Consider the following 22,029-nt stretch of genomic DNA (forward strand, 5'->3'; position numbering starts at 1 on the left):
TTTATCCTGAAAAATTCAATGGAGGTAACCAAATTGAGGAAAATATTAGACCAGACTCTTACCTAACCACTCAGTCCTGAACCCAGTGTCTTTCAACTTGGACTCACTCAGGATGTCTCCACTGGGTGAGTATTTTCCTCATATGTTTCCACCAGCCCCACTTTGGACATATCCTCAAGGTGGATATTTCCTGTTATCTTTCAACCAGGCCCCACTCAATATGTCTCCACTGGGTGGGTAATTCACCTCAGTTTCTTTCAACTGGAGGGCCACGTACCTGGATACACCGCCAGATAAAACTTAGGATCATCAACCAATATGTGAGATCCGAGAACCTAGAGAGACTCACCCAAATTCATCTGGACTCCCCGAGGAGGTGGATGGGCACAAAGGGCCACTGCTGGTACCAAGGCTCCGGTTACTTGGAGAGTTCAGGTGGAGAGAAATCTGCTGTGGTGCTTCATGGTGTCCAAAACTGTTGACTGAAATACATGTGCAGCCTAAAAGTTAAGAGTTATGTTTCATTTGGCGGGAGGACTCGAGCCGGGATGACAGCCTGTCAGAACTCTCTGAGGGACTGCTCCCAAGAGGTTGAGGCAGAGCTAGGATATATAGGAGCTTTACAACAAAGACCAGGTTGTTGGAACAATAAAAGATTGCTTGTTATCTAAAGAAAGCCAGGTATCTCAAGTTCAAGAATTTAGTACTTTTGTATGTGTGAGAGGAAGCAAATATTTGGACTCACTGAATTCATTTTTTAGACAAGCACCTAGCTATCTCGGGCCAGTAGCCTGTCCTTTCTTATTCTGAGTCTGCTCAGATGACACCATTGTGAGTTGCTGTAGCAGCTGAGCTGCAGGCCTGTCCTAGCTGGGGGGTGGCGGCAGCCTTTAATGACTTGGTTTCAGTATTCTTTGTTTACTGTCATGGTTGCAGTATTCTCATTCACATTGTAGTATTTTCGTTCACAGACTGATTATGGATAATCTGCAACCTTGGAAAGCAACCGAGATGGAATTACTGCAGATACCTTCTGCTTTAATAAGCCGTGTGCAAACATAAACAGGGAGGAAGCATACACTTGGATTTGGAGGTGTAGGAAAGGGATCCTGCACATTGCAGGAGAACGCAATGCAGAATTCCTTAAGTCCACCTTTCTTTACTGTAGTGGTTTCTGAGAACAGTTTATGGTAATTAACCAACATTGACAAACTGCACAAATTGCATTTAAGAGCTGGCCGGCTGAAACTTGTGTATTGGAGAGGTGGAATTCAAAGGCAAGTGGTCAGGTGGATTGGAGAGAGATGGAGCCAAGGCCTGGGCCCAGATTCCGGTTTAAATTGCCATTTCTTCACCATAGGGCCTTGGAATAGAATTCAAAATCTCTTAACCTGTTGGTGAATCTGTGAAATGGGCATAATATTCGTTTCACCCTGGGATTGTTGTAAGATCTAAAGAGTATTATAGCACACATGAAGCACTTAACCCACTGGCATTTAGCAGTGTTCACTGTGTGGGGCCGCCCCGCTAAGCATGTGTCAGAGCCGTAAAGGCAGCATTTGTCTGTTGAGGATGCACTTGCAGCCCCTTGGCTAGGTTATGAATTTGGTGATTTCCTATAATCCTTGTAATTCTATGTGCCATGGACAGTTATTTTCATGGACAGATGAGGAATCTCATGGTAAAAAGACTGTATAATTTGCCCAAAATCAGACCATAATTTTGGGTGCAGAGGCCTCGGTTCAGCATGGGCCCCTGGGCCTTCTGCCCTCTCTGTTCAGCACCAGAGCCAGATATGGAGTCGGCTGTTTCCCTGCCCAGAATATCCGGCAGGCCGCAAGACACATCTGGCCCTGTGCTGCTTGAGCAAAAACTCCGAAGGAGAGACAGTTACAAAAGGGATAAACATAAAAACAGATGACAGCAAATTGTGATCAGCTCTGAGAAGGAAAGGAACATGTCTCGCCGTGCAGAGCTGGGAGCTTTCCCGTCTGGGCTTCTCTGGGGGTGTTCATCTCAGCTAAAGAAGTTCTGCTGCTGCACCAAGGCAGGAAGGCAGGGCGCGTGTGGCCAGGTAGACAGGGCCTCGTTGATCTTACTCATTCCCCATTAAGCGACAGTTGTCTCGGGCACTTTACTAATAAACAGATGTTGGCCATAATCATCACGCACTTTGCTTGGTAGTTTTATTGGCCCCAGCATTGAGATGAGGTCATTGAAGCTGGGGAGTTTGCTGCATGCCCGTGATTACCTTGCAAATACCCCGACTGTTCTTTCAATCTAGACTGGTGTGGCTGTCATGTCCCAGCCCTGTGAATGGCATCGTGTAGCTTCTCCCAAGTGGCCCAAATGACTGACATTGATATGCTTAATTCGTTGGAAATAGTATGTGACAATAATAGAAAAAGGTAGTAAGAAATTGTTTGGAAAACTGGAAAAAACCTTTTCTTCCCCAGCTGGGGGAGCGTAACCTGTATCACTCACCCTACTCACTGCCTGTCACCTCCTCCCCGCCGACTCCGTGTTCATAAGCCACACTGAGTCTTGGGAGAACATTTTGCCTCATGACACTTTTGACTAGGACCTGCAACTTCTTTGTCCCTGGTTAACTCTCTCTTCAAAGCCATTCAACTTTTTTGCAGGCTCCTCCACTCAGATGTAAGAATAGCCTCTTTAAACTTCTTGATGCAGCTCCTTAATGAAGATCTTGTGATGGAAACCTAGCCAAAACTGGGATGTATGCATATAGTGACTGCAAACTCAGCACTTTTTCAGTTCAGAATCAGAGGGGTGAGTGACTCAGGAAATGCTTTTTTAAGGTAACAAGGGGAAAGTGAAAGGACGCTTGCTGTGTGAGAAACAAACATCTCAATCACAGCCAGTAAGGCACCTGTGTTCAGGATGGGGTGTGGCGAGTGCAGAGTTCTCACAAAGAAAATAGTGGTGTGATGGGAGCGAGGACAGTTGGGTACTTTATTGGGGAGGAAAAAAAGTGGGCTGACATTTCCTTGTTGAACAAGAGGATTGTGACATGATGTGCTTGTATTTTGGGGAGAAGGGTTTTGTGGGGACAAGCCTAGGAGTACGCTGTATGTCTGGGGAGTCAGCACAACAGAGAAACACAGAGAACCGGGCAGACCCCAAGACCCATGCTGGGGGAGAGACTGCCCACCAATTGGAGCCCTGGAGGCTGCTTCTGTCCCTTAGCTGTGGCCTCAGACCTCCCTTCACAGCCCAGTCCTGTTGATACAAGAATAAAAAACGTTGGGCATGAGAAGGGCTGTGTCCCAGGCTTTCATTGAGCCCCACCAGATTTTGTTCCTTAACTTCATGCAGTAAAGAATTCAAGAGCAAGCCAGTGTTGAGTAAAGGTAGATTTATTCAGAGAGATACATTGATAGGCAAGAGAAACTTCACGAGGTGTGGGGGTTTGATGCTCATATTAGAAGTAGGTACACACTCCACACATTGTGGGCCTTCCCCAAAGAGGGAGAGAGAGTGGTGACCGCGAGGTGGCGCTGTGTTGCTTGTTTTCTTGGGCTTGGTGGTTTCATATGCTAATAAGTAGAAGGACCAGCCTTAGGGCAAGGGGCTAGGATTCCCAGGGAGTTGGCCATTTCCCACCCTTTGACCTTTTGTGGCTAGCATTGGGACTGCCATGTTGCCTGGGGCATGTTATTCACCAAGTTACTATTACAATGGATGTTTACTGAAGCTCAAGATCTGCTAGAAGTTAAATCTCTTCATCCTGAGCCTCAAGGCCTATTGGGGTTTGAATCCTTTAACATTTTGATGTTAATTGCTGTGGCCTTCCTTGAATGGCTGTGCTCTTCCCCCTTCCATCCTGTCTCACTGTGATGACACAGAGACAGCAAAGGTCGGGCCCTACCTGTGCTCCTGCATTTAAAGGTGGGAGGTGTGAGGTGGGCTTATGATGACCCTGAATGGTAAGAAAAATGTTTCAGATTTTCCTACGTGAGACATGGGGACCTGACAGCAACCTCCGCAGATTTATCTCACGGGCATTATCGCTTGTGTTGTTATAGAAACAACAGGCAAGCCAAGAAACAAGTATAACTCACAAGGTTGTAGTACTGAGATTTATTTCGCTGGCACGCTCAGAGGGGCTTCATTTCCAAAGCTCTGAGCACCTCCAAGACGTGCACATGAGGTTTTATAGGGTTAATTACAAGTATGGGGCTATTAGCCAATAAGGCTCAAACAACAAAAAGCAAGGAATCAGTACACTGAAACTTATCAATTTGGAACAGATCCCGTTACTGACAATTGTTGTCCTTGGATTTACGTGTTAGCTTATTAGCCCATTAAACTGACACTAAACTTCAGGTTTACCAGGTAGCTCAGCAAAACTTAGATCAGTAAACCGACACTTATCACACTTAGATTTGTGACTTAGCTTGTTAGCCCAGCTGGGGTTTTCCTTCACAGTGTCACTTATATTTTTTATTTTTCTTTTTATCTTTTTTGAAGTATTTAACCCAAATTTAATATCAGGGTTTTTTGGGAAAGAAATTTCTCTTTATCTTTTCTTTGGGGTTCTTTTGGGGGGGAGGTAATTAGATGTATTTATCTGTTAGTGGAGGCCCTGGTGCTTGAACCCAGGACCCCGTGCACGCTAAGCACATGCTCTACCACCCGCCCCTTCATCATTTTCTTTTTGCTTTAGCTGCCAAGAATCTTACAGCTGAATTTGTAGTCGGCCTTTAACACTTGCCCTGACTTCATGGAATCCATTTTTATGAGTTTATCTCCCCCTGGTTTCATTTAAGTATTGAATCTCCATTTTCTCTTCACTCTCCGTTTTGCATTTTTGTTGTTATGGTTGTTAAGCTGTGTTTAACAGAATTGTTTAAATTCTCTTTTAGCAAGAGGCTGAATGTAAATAAATATGTAAGCAAACAGCACAATTAAATGCTTTTATACATTCTGAGCTGTTTAGTAGTAACTTAAAAACCGAATTGAATATTAAAGTGATAGCATTTCAAAAATATTTTTTAATTTTTCATAAAAATATAGCTGATTTAAAATATGATATTAGTTTCAGGTGTACAATAGATGCTCCATTTATAGTTACTGTAAAACATTGTCTGTATTCCCTGTGTTGTAAGATACATCCCTCTAGCGTGTTTACATTACATGTTGCAGTTTGTATAAGAAAGTTGGGTAACGCAGAGTCTGGAACGTGGCTGTGTATGACTCAGGTTCACGCTCACCCTGCCTGTCAGAGCTCAGGCCTTCACTCCTTTCTGCAGGGGAGCGAGTGGAGGCAGCTCTCATCAGCGCTGTCACCACCCTCTGAGTGGCAGTGACAGCAGTGACTGTGTGTGGACGTGCAAATTGTTTTTCCAAGAGCTTTATATGCGTTTCTGCATTTAATAATTAAAGCCCTCCTGTGAGGAAGCGTTTTTAATGCATAATACATTTCATTTTGATATTGATAGATTTCAAACCACTGGAAAATTTACAGTAGTACAATAAACGCTTAGATACAGTTCACCTTATAGGGCACTATTTGGCTTTCTGTGTCTGGCTTATTTTAGCATAAAATTTCAAGGTTCATCCATATTGTAGCCTGAATCAGTACTTTATTCTTTTTGTTGGATAATATCCTTTTCCATTTTTTTTGGTTTTAGTCTATTTAAAAATATTTTCATTGAAGTCTAGTCAGTTTATAATGTTGTGTCAGTTTCTTGTCTACAGCACAAGACTTCAGTTAAAAAGGAACATACCTGCATTCATTTTCATACTGTTTTTAAACATAAGTTACTATAAGATATTAAATATGTTCTCCTGTGCTATACAGTATAAACTTGCTGTTTATTCTTTACATACTCAGTAACTGCAAATCTTGAACTCCCAATTTATTCCTTCCCACACCCTCCCCCCTCTGGTAACCACAGTTTGTTTTCTGTGACTCTGTGTCTGTTTCTGTTCTGTAGATAAGTTTATTTTTTTGTTTCTTTCTTTTTTTTTTTTTAGATTCCACATGTCAGCAATCTCATGTGGTATTTTCCTTTCTCTTTCTGGCTTACTTCACTTAGAATGACATTCTCCATGTCCATTGATGTTGCTGCAAATGGCATTATTTTATTATTATTTTATGGCTGAATAGTAGTCTATTGGACAAATATGCTACAACCTCTTTATCCAGCCATCTGTCAGTGGACATTTCGGTTGTTTCCATGTCTTGCTATTGTAAATAGTGCTGCTGTGAACATTGGGGTGTAGGTGTCTTTTTTAATTAGGGTTCCTTCTGGATATATGCCCAGGAGTGGGATTGCTGGGTCATCTGGGAGGTCAAGGTTTTGTCTTTTGATGAACCTCTATACATTTTTCCACAATGGCTCCACCAAACTGCATTCCCACCACAGTGTAGGAGGGTTCCCAATTCTCCGCAGCCTCTCCAGTATTTATTGTCTGTGAACTTCTCAATGATGGCTATTCTGACTGGTGAGAGGTGATATTTGATTGCAGTTTTGATTTGCATTTCTCTGATAATGATATTGAACATTTTTTCATGTGCCTACTGGCCATTTGTGCGTCTTCATTGGAGAAATGTTTCTTTAGGACTTCTGCCAATTTTTGAATTGAATTGTTTGTTTTTCTTTCTTATTAAGTGTAAAAGCTGTTTACATATTCTGGGAATTAAGCCCCTAGCAGTTTCATTTATTGCAAATATTTTCTCCCATTCCATAGGTTGGTTGTCTTTTTGTTTTGCTTACTGTTTCCTTAGCTGTGCAAAAGTTTGTAAGTTTAATTAGATCCCTCTTGTATATTTTTGGTTGTTTTTCTATTGCTTGAGTAGACTGCTCTAGGAAAACATTGCTGAGATGTATGTCACATGTTTTGCCTATGGTTGCTTCTAAGAGGTTTATAGTGTCTTGTCTATATGTTTAATTCTTTAACACATTTTGAATTCATTTTTGTGTATGCTGTGAGGGAGTAGTCTAACTTCATTGATTTACATGCAGCTGTGCAGTTTTCCCTGCACCATTTGCTGAAGAGGCTGTCTTTACTCCATTGTATGTTCTCACCTCCTTTGTCAAAGTTTCAATGACCAAAAGTTTGTGGGCCTATTCTTGGTAAATGTGTTTATCCGTTCATTGATGGATGGATATTGTTAGTAACTTTTGGCTATTCTGAATGATACTGCTATGAATATTGATGTGAAATTTTTATGAGAATATGTTTTCATTCTGTTGGCTGTACAGTTGGCCCTCCATATCTGTAGTTTCCACTACATGGATCCAGATGGCTGATTGTAAAGGGACTCGAACATCCTTGGATTATGGTATCCAGGGTGTGGGGTTCCTGAAACCAACCCCCCAAGGGTATTGAGGGATGACTCTACATATAGGAGTGGAATTGCTGAGCCATATAACTCTAAGCTTTTGAGGAAATACCAGGCTTCTCCAAAGAAGTTGCACAATTGTCCCTTTCCCCTGGCCGCATATGAGGTTTCTCTGCCTCCTGAACGACATTTGTTATTGTCCGTGATTTGGTAATAACCATCCTAGTGGGTGTAAAATGAGATCTCATTTTGATTTTGATTTGTCTAGTGATGTTGAGCATCTTTTCATATGCTTATTGGCCATTTGTATATGTATCTAAATTCTTGGTAAATTTAAAAATTGGGTCTGTTTTATTGTATTGTTCAGTTGTAAGAATTCGTTATATATCCTGGATGCTACTCTCTTATTAGATACATGTTTTGCAAAATTGTTCTTCTATTCTGCACATTGTCTTTCACTATATTTTTTTAAACATTAAAACAATTTCTTTACAGGGGAGGTAGTTAGATGTAATGATTTATTTTATTTTTCTTGCTAAGCAAGCACTCTCTGACTTGAGATACCCATTTCCCCTGCCATTTCACTTTCTTGATGATGTCCTTTGTAAGAAAAGGGTTTTAATTTTGATGAAGTCCAGTTTATCTGCTTTTTTCTTCTATCACTTGTGCTCTTGGTATTGTATCCAGGAAACCAAAGCCTATCCTAGGACCACAAAGATTTATACTGTGTCTTCTTTTAGAAAGTTTATAGGTTTAATTTTTACATTTCTGTCTGTGATCTACTTTGTTTTAATTTTTATTTGTTATATAAAATATGGGTGTTCAGATTCCAGATTGATTCTTTTGCCTGCAGACACCCAGCTGTCCCTGCACAATTTGTTGAATAGACTATTCTTTCAATGGGGTGTTTTTGGCCCCCTAGTGGAAAACTGTCTGTAAATGTAAGTTTTTCCCCGTGGGTTTTTATTGTGTCTTTTAGATTTATTTATCCAAACTTATGCCAGCAACATACTGACTTATTACTATAGCATTTTAGTACCTTTTAAAGTGAGTCCTCCAACTTTACTCTTCTTTTGCAAGGTTGTTTTGGCTATCCTGGGCCCCTTGCACGTCCATATTAATTTTGGGATCAGTTTTTCAATTTTTGCAAAGAAGTCAGCTGGAATTTTGATAGGGATTCCACTGTATATGTAGATCATTTTGAGGAGTCTTAATATTTTTAATAATACTGTCTATCATTCCATGGAAATGGGATGTCTTCCATATATGTAGATCTTTTAAAATTTATTTTGGTGATACTTCAAAAAGTTCAATGTACAAATCTTGTAAATTTTTGTTAAATGTATCTCTCATTTTATTTTTAATGCTGCTGTAATTGGAAATGCTGAGTTTCTTATGGGTGGGACTATATATCAATCTTCTTATTTCAAGAATTCCTTAACAGCAATTACCCTAGTTATATATTTGCTACTTAAATCTATCCACAACAATTCCCCACCCCGTGTTATAAGAAACCAAGACCCAAGTTAAGCTACCTGAACACCTATGTGGAAATGTGAAATGAGACCCTAAGGTGGGGCTTTGTGCAGATGATACTGGAGCTTATTCAGGATGGCTTCATCGTAATTTCTTTTAAACAACCCTTTCGGTGTATTTAGTCAGATACATTAAGAACATGCCCTTTTGATGTGCGGAGTAGCTAAGACTATGATTTTCAAATAATTTCTAATGAGAGTGTTGTTCTTGAAACCTAATTTGCATCAATCTTTGAAGATTTATGTTTCAGGGGCTTTGACTAAAGAACACCTGTCTTTAATCAATAACGACAACTAAATGCTCAAGCAACATGTAAGAGCTTGAGCAAACTGCCCCTACCCCATAGTGCTGGGTGGCTGCAGCTGCAACTGGAGTCAGCGCTTACCTATCCCAGTACGCTTGTGCTGATCTGCTCAAAGTGGTTCGTCCAACAGTTTGTCAGTAGTCTGTTGGACAAAGTCATTAAAAATTGATTGAAGGATGCTGGAATGCAATATATTCTTATTAATATTAATTAAGCACATATTGAGTGCTTATTGTATGATGGAATTGTCCCTCAGCCTCACATGAATATTATTTCTCATAAAACCTCACATATTTCCTTGTTAATCTCACTTTACAGATAAGGAGACAGACAATTAGGTCTTCTCTCTTTTGGGGGAGCTCATTATCAATGATGGGAAGTTATAAGGAAAAAGATATTGATTCATCATGAGAAAACATTTTTCTGAGGGTCAGCAAAGAAGAAGATGAACACTGAAGAAGGTGATCATTGTTCAAGTGAGACAAGCCCTGGGTTGTGCGGAGTCAGCATCCCTGTCCTAGAGAAGGCACGTGTAGAGCTGCGTACTGGGTGAGGCGGCGCGGCCGCGCAGGGAATGCGGATGCTGGGCCGTTGGGCTGTGCTCAGGCCCGGTGGGGCTTTCTCCTAAGGGCAGTGGACCATCATTGACAGATTTTATGTTGGAGAGTGGGGTGCTCTCGTAGTTCACTTTTGTCTTGTAGAATGCTTGGAAACATTTAGAAGGCTTGGCAGGAGGTGATGTGATGAGTCAGAGTAGGGTGGCTGCGAGGTGTAGCAGTGTTCAATTTTCAAGTTGTTTTCAGGCCCAGGCTTGTGGCTCAGTAGCCGTGTCAGTTTGAATGACGCACTCAAGGAAGTGAAACAATTTATCTAATCAATTGAAGCAGTGATGTACCCAATTCCCAGGACTGTTGTGGAGATCCAGTGAGATAACGTTTGCAGTGTGCAGCACGGTCCCAGCACAGAGTCAGTGCTGAGTGAGTGACAGTGAGTATCTGGTAGGTCAGGTGTGGGTGGTGGGACACGGTGTCTGAGGATATCTGGGCCCTGAAGGAGGGGTCCATTCACATCTGTGAGTGATGGGTCTGAGTTGGGTGAGGCACAGAGAACTTAGCCCCCGACCAGAGGCCCTGGGCAGGACGGCTATTGGAGGAGCACCGTGAAGTCAGCACTTTGCAGGTGGAGTTGGAGGTGCCCTTGTGACATCTAAGTGCAGTGTCACGAGCTGAAAGAGGAGGTCTGGGCCCAGGCTGTGCATTTTCGAATAATGTCAACTCCTGAGGACACCGAAGTATTGATCACTGAACGTGAAGTCATACTTTACAGGACAAATGAATAGTAGTATCACCTCTGTCATCAAAGCTCACGTCTATTTATTCATCACTCAGTTTGCTAATTGGGTACTTACAGAGCTCACTTCACCGTCCTCCCGTGGGCTCAGGCTCCACAGAAAAGAGCTGGTGTGTCTTCCTCTTTTCCAGAGAAGACACATTTAGCTTGTAGCCTTCTGTACCTCGCCAGACTTAGGATATTAGTTTGTTGGTTTAATTGTATTTTCTGTTGGCCATGTCCTGACAGGAGAGAAATGTTACCTCATGGTCATGTTTCAATTAGCTGTTACTGAGAATTGCTGATCTGATACATAGTGTATGTATTACATTAACTTTGTAGAGTAGTTATCATTTTTCTGTCTTTGCCCTTTAATTTTGATTGCCCCTTCAGTGTTCTATCCTTTTTGGGGCCTTATTTTTTTTTAATTAAAAAATGTCTGTTAACAGTTAAGAAAACAAAAACAAAGAAAAAATGCACATGGGAGCTAAATTTAGAAAATGTCTAGTGTGTTTTCTATCTCGGCAATGGAGGGTTCTAGAAACTCGTGAAAACTTTCATTACACAAGTTCCTTAAAATGCTGATTAAGAAATAAAACCTTCCTTCCTCATCTTTCAAGCTGCACAACTAATTGTCAAGAAAGTGAGGGGAAATTCTCAGAAGCCAAGACAAATGAGAAAGCAGGGTTTCTGGGAGATATGCGAGCCTTAGAATCCCTGGGGTGCTGGTTCGATCCTGAACTGATTTTCAGTTGCCTTGACAGGAGGGCAGGATGTGAGCCCCAGGCCTCTGACACTAGGAGTTGGATGGGGGATCATATTATGGGCCAAGCCCATCCTGAGAAACTTGCTTTACTAAAGGGTGAAATAGGAAAAAAAAAAATTCCTCAAGGCAAGAAAATAAGGAAAGTCAATTTTGTTGGAAGAGGGGAAAAATAACAAATCCAAAGTAAGGATATAGTTTAAAGTTGTTCTGGCATTAGAGTGACCACAAATACCTGGCAGAAAAGCACAGCTACTCCTTGATTGATAAGTTGTGTTTTGAATGAATCAGTGAACAGCCATTCTGAAAAAGTTCTCCAGAGTCTTGTGGATCAAGATACTGGACAGCAAACACCTCCCTTCCAAGGTCTCATTCAAATAACCAGAAAGGTTTTAAAGGAAAGAAGCCATGATCATAGTTCTATTTATTAACATTTCTATATGCTACGAATTCAGAGGTGACTATGGAGTTGTCTCCTCTATTATGGACCTTACTTTCTCTTTGGGGAGACAAAATGACATAGTTGGTAATCTTGGTGGAGGGAGGTGTTAGTCTGTTGCACTTAGCCAGGAGAGGAGATTAAGAAAACAGTGAAGGGTGGGTGAAATTTTTAGCTGAGGACAGTCTTGTTCACTTGGCTTTTAATTGCAGGCTCAATGAGCTGTCACTGGAGGGACTAGACCTTACGGAGGATGGACTTAGCTCAGGCCTCATTGGAATGGACAAATGAACCTGGAGAAAGACAGTCAAATCTGTGCAGACATTAAAGTTCACTTGAACGTGCTGCATCCCTGAGCCAAAGATAGGACAAATATGCAGCAATTCTTGAGGACAGAAGAGTGGTTTTTAAGGTTCTCCAAGAATGAATCCCATGGAACCGAGATGGCCAGTTGTCAAACTGAGACTTTGTTCTTTGGACGGTGTACCCATCAAGGGTATTGATTGGCCTTTTATATGATTCCATTTGTCTTTAATACATGTCTGTTGATGAGGACATGGGCACAAATGTTTGACACCTTGTCGAGGCGATTTTGGATACCTGCCTAGAAGCACGGGCACAGTTGCGGCTGCTTCATACATCTTGCAGCCCGTCCCTTTCCCCGGCTCCGTGATCACGGCAGAGTGGTTCCTTGTTGACCTGTCCGTTTCCTCTGTGACATCATAACCCATGAAAAGACCGGAGCATATTAACTTGGCTTTGTTAAAGTCAAAGAAACAGATCAAATATGGAGTCAGATTTGTTCTTTCCTATTTCAGTAGTACCATGGAGATGGCAGTTTGGGCAGCTTTTTGTAGTGTCCTGGAGGCTTTCTCTCTCAGCTTCTGGGTGCCTCTATTGAAAACCCTTCATTGCTGTCTGGCCTGCTGGTAATGCACACTGCCTGTTTTGCCCTGAAGATGTGTTCTGTTTATAAACTCATCTCTACTCCTTGGAAAACAACTCAAGAAAAACTCAGTTGGTTTTCCACCAGCCATGGGCAGGGGTGAGGTATACCATGTTATTATTTCATAAAATAATAGTAATAATAGTAATAGTAATAGTACTAGAAATAATAATAGTATTATAATAATAATAATAATATAAAAGAAGTCTTAAAACAGGACTGAGCACATTGGAGAGAGTCAATAAATGCTTTCTGGCTTAAATCAAAAGTGATGACTTAGTGATTCCATGGCTGCTGTATTTGCTAAGCTAGTTACTCCTTTGCTCCATTACACATTATTTTAACTGAAAAAGAAATGCAAGCAAATGGTTAAAAAAAAACTCAAACAGAGCACAAAAATACACAAGTGAAAGAAGTTTTCCCTCATCCTCTGTTCTTTCAGCCCTGTCTGGAGATGCCACTGTTTACTATCTTTTGGGTGCTTTTCCAGATATGCTTTGCACATTCCCACCTATGTATGTAAATTCCTTTAAAATTTTAGTTATTTTTAACTTAAAGGGATTTAAATCCTCAAGTGGCTTCTGGCCGGGTAATATAACAGAACAAATCTGACTCCATATTAGATCTGTTCCTTTGAATTTAACCCTATGCTCTGTCTCCTAGGCTTCATCTTGCTTGTAAAAAATTGTTGCCTAGAGCCTGAAATACACAGGAGAGCTTATTCTGAAGCTCTGACCTTTAAGGATATTTAACAATTTTTCATTCATTAAAAGATAGCAAATTGCAGAATAGAAAATCACGTTTGTTTTGTTGGAGATTTACAGGGATCTGACCCACGCAGATAGCTGTAAGAACAAAGGATTCTAACAAGAAGGAATTCCTACACTAAGAAGTTTGCAACAACCAAGCGCGTAGGAAAGGAGCCTGAATTGTGACTTGGGGAGATGGTTTTCCAGAACATTTGTTTGCCAACTAGGTCTACAGAAACTTGCTATTCCAAGCCCCAACATCTGGTTTCCAAACTTATTGGCCTGTCCTGCACTGAGGAGAATGAATTTGGACTTGGTAACACTCCTATCTACCTAGAAAGCTGGGCACTGGAGCTGAGTGTTATGGAAACAGGCCAGCCAAGAAAAAAGCACCAATCGGAGTGCCGGAGTACTCAGAATTATTATGCCGGCGGGCTCAGAGGGGCTTCTGCTCCGAAGTTCTGAGCACCTCCAAGACATGCACATGAGGTTTTAAATACTTCAATACAAGTAAAGGGATATTAGCCAATAAGACTTAAAGAACAAAAAGCAAGGAATCAGTACACTGGAGCTTATCAATTTGTAATAGATCACGTTACTGACACTTGTTGAGCTTGGAATTACGAGTTAGGTTGTTAGGCCAATAAACTGACACTAAACTTCAGATTTACGAGATAGCCCAGCAGAACTTAGATCAGTAAACCGACACTTATCACACTTAGATTTGTGACTTAGCTTGTTAGCCCAGCTGGACTTTTCCTTCACATGAGGACAGCTCTCTCACCCCCAGGAAACCACTGTGAGCCCTTGATGTTTCCACTAGGGTGGGGTATGGTTTACCCAGGAGGGATGGGGACTATGCACCAACACTCAAGCAGTCTGCTCTCTCTGGGGCTCTGATCTTGTACCACACCACTCCCCCCAGCCCAACACCTGGGACAGTGGAGCTAAGGCAGTGATCCTTCCTGCCTGTTTCCCAGCGTGTAAAAAGGGAATATATGCTCTTCCCAAGGAAGTTCTGAGCGACAACACCTGCGGGTGCTTGGTTCTCAGAGCAACAGAAAACCCAGCTCCGCATGGGGGCAACGGGTGTGATCCTCGTAGTGTTTCTGCAGAAGCATCTGATGGAGGGCTGGATCAGGGAGGTAAAACATGAGCTGCGGGACTTGAACAGTTACAGAAGGGTACAGAGGTAGGTCTGCCATCTCAGGGTGCCCTAGAGGTAAAGCTTTTTCTCTCCAACTCAGCTACGACACTCCCCTATCCAGACCCATCCCTTCTCTGCTCTTCCTGTCCATCTGTATCCCTCCACTTTTCCCCTCTTCTCCACCCGCTCCCATCTTCTCCCTCCCTCGCTGTCCCACCTTCTCTCGCAGAATCCAGAGAGGATCCATGTCCCTCCTGCGCATGCGCTGTCGGTGCCTGGTGGTCCGCTGGTTCGAAGCTCCATGTCGGAATCGGGGATTGGCCCCAAATGCTTCTCAACTCTGTCGCCCGTTAGGCCTTTGGTTCCTGCCTGGGGCCGGGGCTTCTGGCTGTGGAAGTGCAAGGTGGGGGGCTCCCGGGAAAGGGTTCAGGCGGCTTCGGGAGGGTGATCCGCCTTTCACAGCCCCCAAGGGCGCCAGTCAGCCCGTGTTCAGCTGAATTTCTCTGGCCAGACCCTTCTGACAGCACCACCTGCCCCGGCGCCCCGGCCACAGCTGTCCAGGTCCAGGTGTGCGCCTGCCACCTCTCACGCAGCCGGGATCCCCTCAGTCCACGGCTGGCGTCCCCTTCCCCTCTCCCGCCCACGAGTCCTCTCCACCCGGGCTTCCTCTCCTCGGCCGCCTGCCAGTCCCCACCAATGGGCGGGCTGTTTCCCGGGCGGGCGTGGTCTGCAGACCTGGACGGGAGCGGGCGGCTTATGCTGGTGCTGGGGCTGGCCTCCGAGCGGGGCTGCAGCCCGCACCCCCCCTTTCCCTCCCCCCTAGGGCTGCCCTCCTTTCCCTTTCACCCTCCCTCAGGACCAGCTCAGTGGCGTGTGTGCTGCTCCCCGGGCTGAGAGCCTCTGGCTGTAGCGCCCAGCTTCACCTGGTGGAGTCGGGAAAAGGGAGCATCAGTGCTGAGCAAGCTTCTGTCTCCTCCCTCAGTGTTTCTGCCGCAGGTAAGTACCTTGAACACTTTCAGGTGTTATGATGGCGGTGCTTGTTGATGTCACGTGTTTTTATAGTGAGAGGGATTAACAGTGGTGAAAGCAGGGCTTGGTTCTGTTAAAAATGAGCTGAAGGCATGAAGCTGTGATATCCTCCTTCCTTCCCTCTCCAAGGGTGAAACGTGTGACCGTCGATTTTAAAAAGACAGTTACAGTCCCTAACTAGCCCAGCCCAGCTAGTGTGTGTTAACAGGAACAGCATCACCAGAGGCCTTGGAGACCCAGGGATATTGCAGTCCTAAAGAACTCCTGGCACAGTTTGGTTTGTATTGGTTTTTTGTTTTTCTTAAATTGTGGGACAGACTAGTGGTATAAAAAGAAAAATATTTGTCAAGAAATATTTTTTCATATAACAGCGTTATTGTGATATAGTTCACACACCATGAATTCCATCCATTTAAATGGTAAAATTCAGCAGCTTTTAGCATATTCACAGTTGTGCAACCATTATTATTCCAGAACGTTTTTATCACTTCAGAAAGAGCAGTGGAAATGAATGACCTATCCACCCCTCCCCCGTGGTGGTTCTAAAGAAATTTCTTGGCTAATCTTGACCATAAATTCACTTGTTACATTCCAAGAAAAATCTGGTAGGAATTCTAATCAGAATTGCAATGAATCTGTCTATCAAAACAGGAAGAATTAACGTCTTTATGGCACAAACTTCTTCTACCCATGAATATATTTCGGACCCTATATTTTCCTCTGTCCAGAGCCTGGCCCATGGGAAGTCCTCACTACTTGTTGGGCTTGTGAATGATGAGATTCTATACATCGTTAGTTGCAGCTGTAGCCTTTCACAGAAGAGAAAAGAAACCTCAGTGAAACAAGTGACTCTCTGATGGTCAGAAAGAGTGACAGCCATTGCTGGAGTGATCCAGTGGACTTGGTGTTTGCAACCAGAATTCTCCACCACCTACAGCTAAGGGGATTAGAGTGTTCTTTTATTTTTTCTTAATGGCGTTGCTTTTATTTTTACTTATTTTTTAAATTATTTTTTATTTAAGTGTAGTCAATTTACAATGTTAGTTTCAGGTGTACAGCAGAGATTCAGTTATAAACATATGCATATGTATATACATATGTTTTAGATTGTTTTTAGTATAACTCATTACAAGAAATTGAATATAGTTCCCTGTGTTAAATAGCAGGTCCTTGTCATTTATTTTATATTTACTAATTTGTATCTGTTAATCCCTCCTTTCCTGCCTGCTAAATACAGTTTGCATTCTATGTCCATGAGTCCATTTATAGGAGCACCATTTTTCCTAGTAATATATGCTCTTTGGCTGCTTTCAGTTTCAGTAATTCCATCTTATCTGTGGGCGCTTTTCTTCTGGTGGCCTTTATGTGGTTTGCATACGTGGTAATAGAGATCTTTATTTGGGAGAACTCCAGGTCTCGTGTAGTCCCTGGTACAGAATGCCCACTGAATTGATGATTGAACTGGGAAAAAAGCACAGTAAATGCTGGAATTTCCACTATGGTTGAGAATTCCAGGTTTCAATAACCTGTTTAGACAACCTTAATATTGGCTGCACCCATACTGGGTAATTTGGTGGAAATTCATGGTATGGTGGTGTAGAGACGGGGCCTTATATTCTTCTTCTCTTTCTATTTTCTAACACTCATTCTCCTGGGCCTTCCAGATCCTCCCCCAGAAGTGCCCAGGGCTGGCTTGGTGCTGCACTGAGGCAATATTTGTTAATAACACCCTTTCCTCTTCTCCTCTGAGCCTCCGTTTCTTTCTGTGCACAATGAGCGCTTTGACTAGATAAATAATTTTCAGTTTCTTTTAAAGCCATGTTTCCTTTGAGAAACAGAAAATGCAAATATCTCCTCTCAACCCAACCCTTTAGATTTTGGTATGTCCTCCAAGGAGTGACATAGCTCTTTGTGAAAAATTGATGTGATTTTGATTGCAGGTGACACAGAAAAGACTCTTCAGAGATTTATTGCAGGGAGAGGGCAGGAAAGAGGCAGTATGTGACAGTTTCTAGTGTGAGCAACGGAGCAGGGACTTGGATTTAAATACGGTGTCTGACGTGGCCTCTCTCTAATCTTGTAGAATGTGATAAACTTCTCTACCTCAGTTTCTTGATGTGTCAAGTTGGGGTGATAATATTTTAAGGCTTCTGTGAAACATTATACAAATAAGACTTTTGTGTCTCGGTAGAAACAAGATCTGCTAGGGATTCAGGGATTTGTTTAAAAAAAATTCTTGTCCATAGCACTCTGTCTGTGTGTATTTAGACGTTCCTGGAGGGTGAGGGTGAGTCTAAAGTCCATTGTGGGACAGGTGGCCCATATTTCTCCGTGTCCCAGTTTACCCCCTACTCCCCAGTCCTCTTCCTCAGTCCAGGATGAAGTTCCCTAGTAGATTTACACAGAGGTCTTGTGGAAATGGCTTTTCATTTTATTGTTTCACCAAGAAGGGCTGAGATCATGATCTCTGTGGTCAGGTTTTGAAGGGCTGCCATCATGATATCTGGTAAGAATTCTATGCAATTTGGAGTTCCAATTTAATGAAAAGAAAAAAATTACAAATAGAAAATTAGAACAAGGGTGGTGACAGGGGCTCTTTTAAGTGGACACCATTAGCTTTGTTAGCTTCAGGTGCTGTGGCCTGTTGCCACGAGGACCCATCCTCTTGCTCTGAAGTTGGAGGGACTAGTGGGCTCAGTGGGAATGTTAACTGAGTGTATCTCATGGGCTGGGCATTGTCCTATTTGTACTGTGTGTTCCTTATTTGAGACAGTGAGCTCACCTAACCTCGATAACCTCTTTAAAATATTAGACTTTTAATTTTGAGATGTAATGTAGATTCCCATGTGGTAGTAAGAGATTATATGGAGAGGGCCTATGGACCCTTTGCCCAGTTTTCTTAATGGTTCCATCTTGCAGTGTTGGGGTACAATTCATTACTGACTCACTAACAATTTGAGGTTTGTGTTATTGCCCTTATTTCTATTCACGATTAAACTGGGGCTTCGAGAAGCACACAGGCCTGTCCAGGTCACCCACATTGTTAATGCAGATTCGGGTGAACGTGGGCTTGGGATTTCCAGGCAGTACCATTATGATGGTTTCTGGCAGGGAGCAGCATTCACTTTGCTTGTTTATACATTCATTCAACAAACATTTATTGAGTAAACTCTGTGGGTCAGATGCTTTCATAGAGTTATCTGATTCTTCAGCAGTACTGAGAATCAGGTAATGTTTATATTTTTTAATCTGAGAAAATTAGCTCTGAGAGGTTATAACCCCCCCAAAGGAAGTATAACTCATAAAGGAGGGATAGAACATGTGTACAGTCACCTCCTTTTATGCAGGTGGTACCCTATGCATTTTACATTTTCAAACATCCGTAATCCAGATATATTCTTGTAAGGCAAGGCTTTTTTTTTTAATTGAAGTATAGTCAAGTTTACAATGTTGTGTCAGTTGCAAGGTGTTTTTTGACTTTTGAATTAAAAAATACTTTTTCAGCTGGGTAATTAGGTGTATTTACTTGTTTCATTTTTAAAATGAGGTACTGGGGTTTGAACCCAGGACCTCGTACATGCTAAGCATATGCTCTACCAATGAACAGTACCCTCTACCCCAAGGTAAGTTTTCTTATCCATTATTATGAAGCTTAGGTGTTCAAATAAATTGAATAGGAATCCAGATCTTTTGATCCTACTGTGGTCCTTTTCTTTATATTCTGCTGAAGGGGGTTGGGGGAGCATTTCCTTTGTTCATTTCTTTATTCAGCATTTTTGAGCAGTGACTTTGCATCAGGGCCTTGCTAGGTGCTTGGAAATAGAAAATAAGAAATGACCTTTCTCTGCAGAGGCAGGAAGAATAGACCAAAAGCTGGGTAATGTGATCGAGCTACAGTAGCCATATGCAGACTCTGAGGACAAACTGTACCCTTGGATTTGCTTTGGCTTCCCTTGCCTTCTGTCTGGTACACACCAGGTCACCGCAACCTAGATGGGCCCATAGCACACAGCAGAGAATGTACCTCGATCTCCTCTCCCCTCTTGGCAGGGCCTGCAACATGAGCATCCCTGACTACGTGCAGTGTGCTGAGGACCACCAGACTCGTCCCGTTGTGGTCCAATCCGTAGAGATCATCTCAGAGGAGAATTTCTTTTGCATCTATCAGCTACTCACCTCGGTTAGCCATATCAGCCCTTGTGGCTCCTAGTGGACACTCTGTATCCACTACAGGCACCGCTATGTGCCCGAGAATCGGTGGAGCGTCTTCCAGAAACACCCCAATGTCGTGGGCCTTGTCACCATTACCGAATGTCTCTCTGCCAAGGCCTTCAAGAAGCTCCACATGCAGAGGAGCTGTATGGCACATCGCTTAATGACTCTCAGCTTTTTGTCTTTGTGCAGCATGGGGAGGTAGCCGAGCAGACGCGCACCGACGTTGCCTTCAATCTAAGAGTACTGCAGGGTGGTGGAGAAGAGGATCGAGGACTTCACTGAGTCACTCTTCATCTTGCTCAAGTCCAAGTGGCTGGATGGTGGCCCCAAGAATTCTGGGGACAAGATCCCCCTCCCCTGCATCCCGTTTGAGATGGAGGACTTCATGGGACTGGACACAGACAGCAGGTAAGTTTACCTGGAAGCCAGTCCACCTTGGCTGTGTGCTGGATTGCTTCCCTACATCCAGAAAGGGATCAGCAAGGAAGAAGTCAATCTTGTAGCCAAGGGGGGAGGGAGGTGCAGCCCGCCGGGTTCCAGACATTTCAAAGTGAATCCGCCTTTATTTCAGAGAGATCCTTTTAGGGTTAGTGTGGACACTTACTCCCTCTTTACAGCCAGGAACATGGTGGGACCCCTGGGGTTGCTGTCCAATAAAGTAGCCAAAGCCACTGATGCTAGGAGCACTGGGGAGGAGGCTGGACTCAGCTGAGATGTGCTGTAGGTCAAATGCACATCAGACGCTGAGGCTTGTCTAGTAAAAGTACATAAACTATCTCTTTACTTCCTATATTGATTACATGTCAAAATGATAGTATTTTACATACAGCAGATTAAGTAAGATCTGTTCTTAAAATCACATTCTAGTATTTGTTTTTTGTTTGTTGGTTTCTTTCTTTGTTTCAAATTTTAAACGTGGCAACTGGAAACTTTCTTTACATGGCTCTCATTTCATTTCTGTTGGGCAGCCTGTCCTGGTACATTCTCATCCCTTTGCTTATAGATGAGATGCTGAGCCCCGAGAGGCAGAACGAGGCGCTGGTTGAGCTGCGGCTGGAGCCGCTGTCACCTGCCTCCCAGGCCCAGCACCTTTTCAGCTCAGGCCGTCTCTTTCTGCCCGACAGCCACCATGCCAAGTTAGGACATCAGAAACACCGCCAGGGACTTCCTAATGAACTCCTTATGCAGGGAAAGGCGTATCACGGTGTATGGGACAGAGCAGGGAATTGTTCATTCCCACTTTGTCCCTGTGATTAAGTCAGTGGCCCCATTTTGCCTCGGAAGTACAGATGAGCTCTTCTGGGCTGCCTACCCCCCACCTTCTGCTCTGTTTCCCCATATATCTATCGTGTTTTCCCTCGGGCTGAAGAGGGTGAGATGCCTTTGCCGAGACGTGGTCCCCCTTTGCTGGGGTGAGTGAGGGAAGCTGTGTCCCCCCGGCCTACGGCCTCTGTCCTTGAGTCTGGAGAGGGCTCATGGTGGTCCCACAGGTGGCGGTCAGAAGACCTGGCATGTGCTAAAGGGCCCGCTTTGGAGGTGGTGCTCTGTGATTCTTGAACTTACTTAAGATCAGATCCTACTTTCTGGTTGTTGGTAAGTTGGAGGAGAAGATGCTAGAGAATTAATAAAAAGAATGTCTAGACCAGCCCTGTGAGTGAGAAGCACAGGGGACACTAGTCCCACCTGCGAGAGCCCACCTAGCGGTCTCTGGATGAATTTTCTGTTCCTCCCCGGAAATATCTCTATGGCTTAAGGAAGAGGAGAGGCATGTCGTGGCCATGATCTGTACTTGTCCTCACAGGGCCCTGTGATCTACATGCCCGCACTCCCCATCTGCTTCTTGGAGATGAGTTGACATGTTTAGGAGCCTGGGCACTGCTGAGGGCATAGCTCCCAGCACCGTGCTACACAGAGTCTGGCTCTGTTCACCTCACCTGTCAACTCCTGCTGAGGCCCCAGACATTAGTCAAGGTAGGTGCATCAGCGAAACCTAAGCAGGGACCACCTTCTCCCCCTGGACAGAGTGGTGAGTGAGCAGTGGAAGCCTGGAGCCCTGCCCCAGCCCCCACGCCAGTGCCACTTCTTTTGTCATAGGAGGCACTGGTGATATTTTTGCTCAACAAATGCTTGTCTCTGAGTCTGCAGACCCACCAGAGAATGCCAGCTTGTTTTTGCCTTTTGAAGTCTGCCCTTGGGACTTGGCGGAGTAGCCGGATGTGTACTTAGCCCACAGTGGTTCAGCGCATTAAACCTGCCTCCT

The 22,029-nt window shown here is 43.5% G+C and overlaps 1 protein-coding gene across 1 annotated transcript in view; it reads left to right on the forward strand.

Annotated features, from left to right (window-relative positions):
* Nucleotides 1–20,177, forward strand: part of LOC140698395 (uncharacterized) — a 66,253-nt gene extending 46,076 nt beyond the window's left edge. The window contains exons 10-13 of the mRNA XM_072968734.1: nt 14,755–14,928; nt 15,349–15,521; nt 15,684–15,831; nt 19,959–20,177. Of these exons, the coding sequence (XP_072824835.1) occupies nt 14,755–14,928; nt 15,349–15,435 (261 nt within the window). The 3' untranslated portion in view covers nt 15,436–15,521; nt 15,684–15,831; nt 19,959–20,177. The remainder of the gene's footprint in view (nt 1–14,754; nt 14,929–15,348; nt 15,522–15,683; nt 15,832–19,958) is intronic.
* The last annotated feature ends 1,852 nt before the right edge of the window (nt 20,178–22,029 follow it).

Source organism: Vicugna pacos, chromosome 9 (assembly GCF_048564905.1).
Source record: "Vicugna pacos chromosome 9, VicPac4, whole genome shotgun sequence".
In the NCBI taxonomy this organism is placed as follows: domain Eukaryota; kingdom Metazoa; phylum Chordata; class Mammalia; order Artiodactyla; family Camelidae; genus Vicugna; species Vicugna pacos.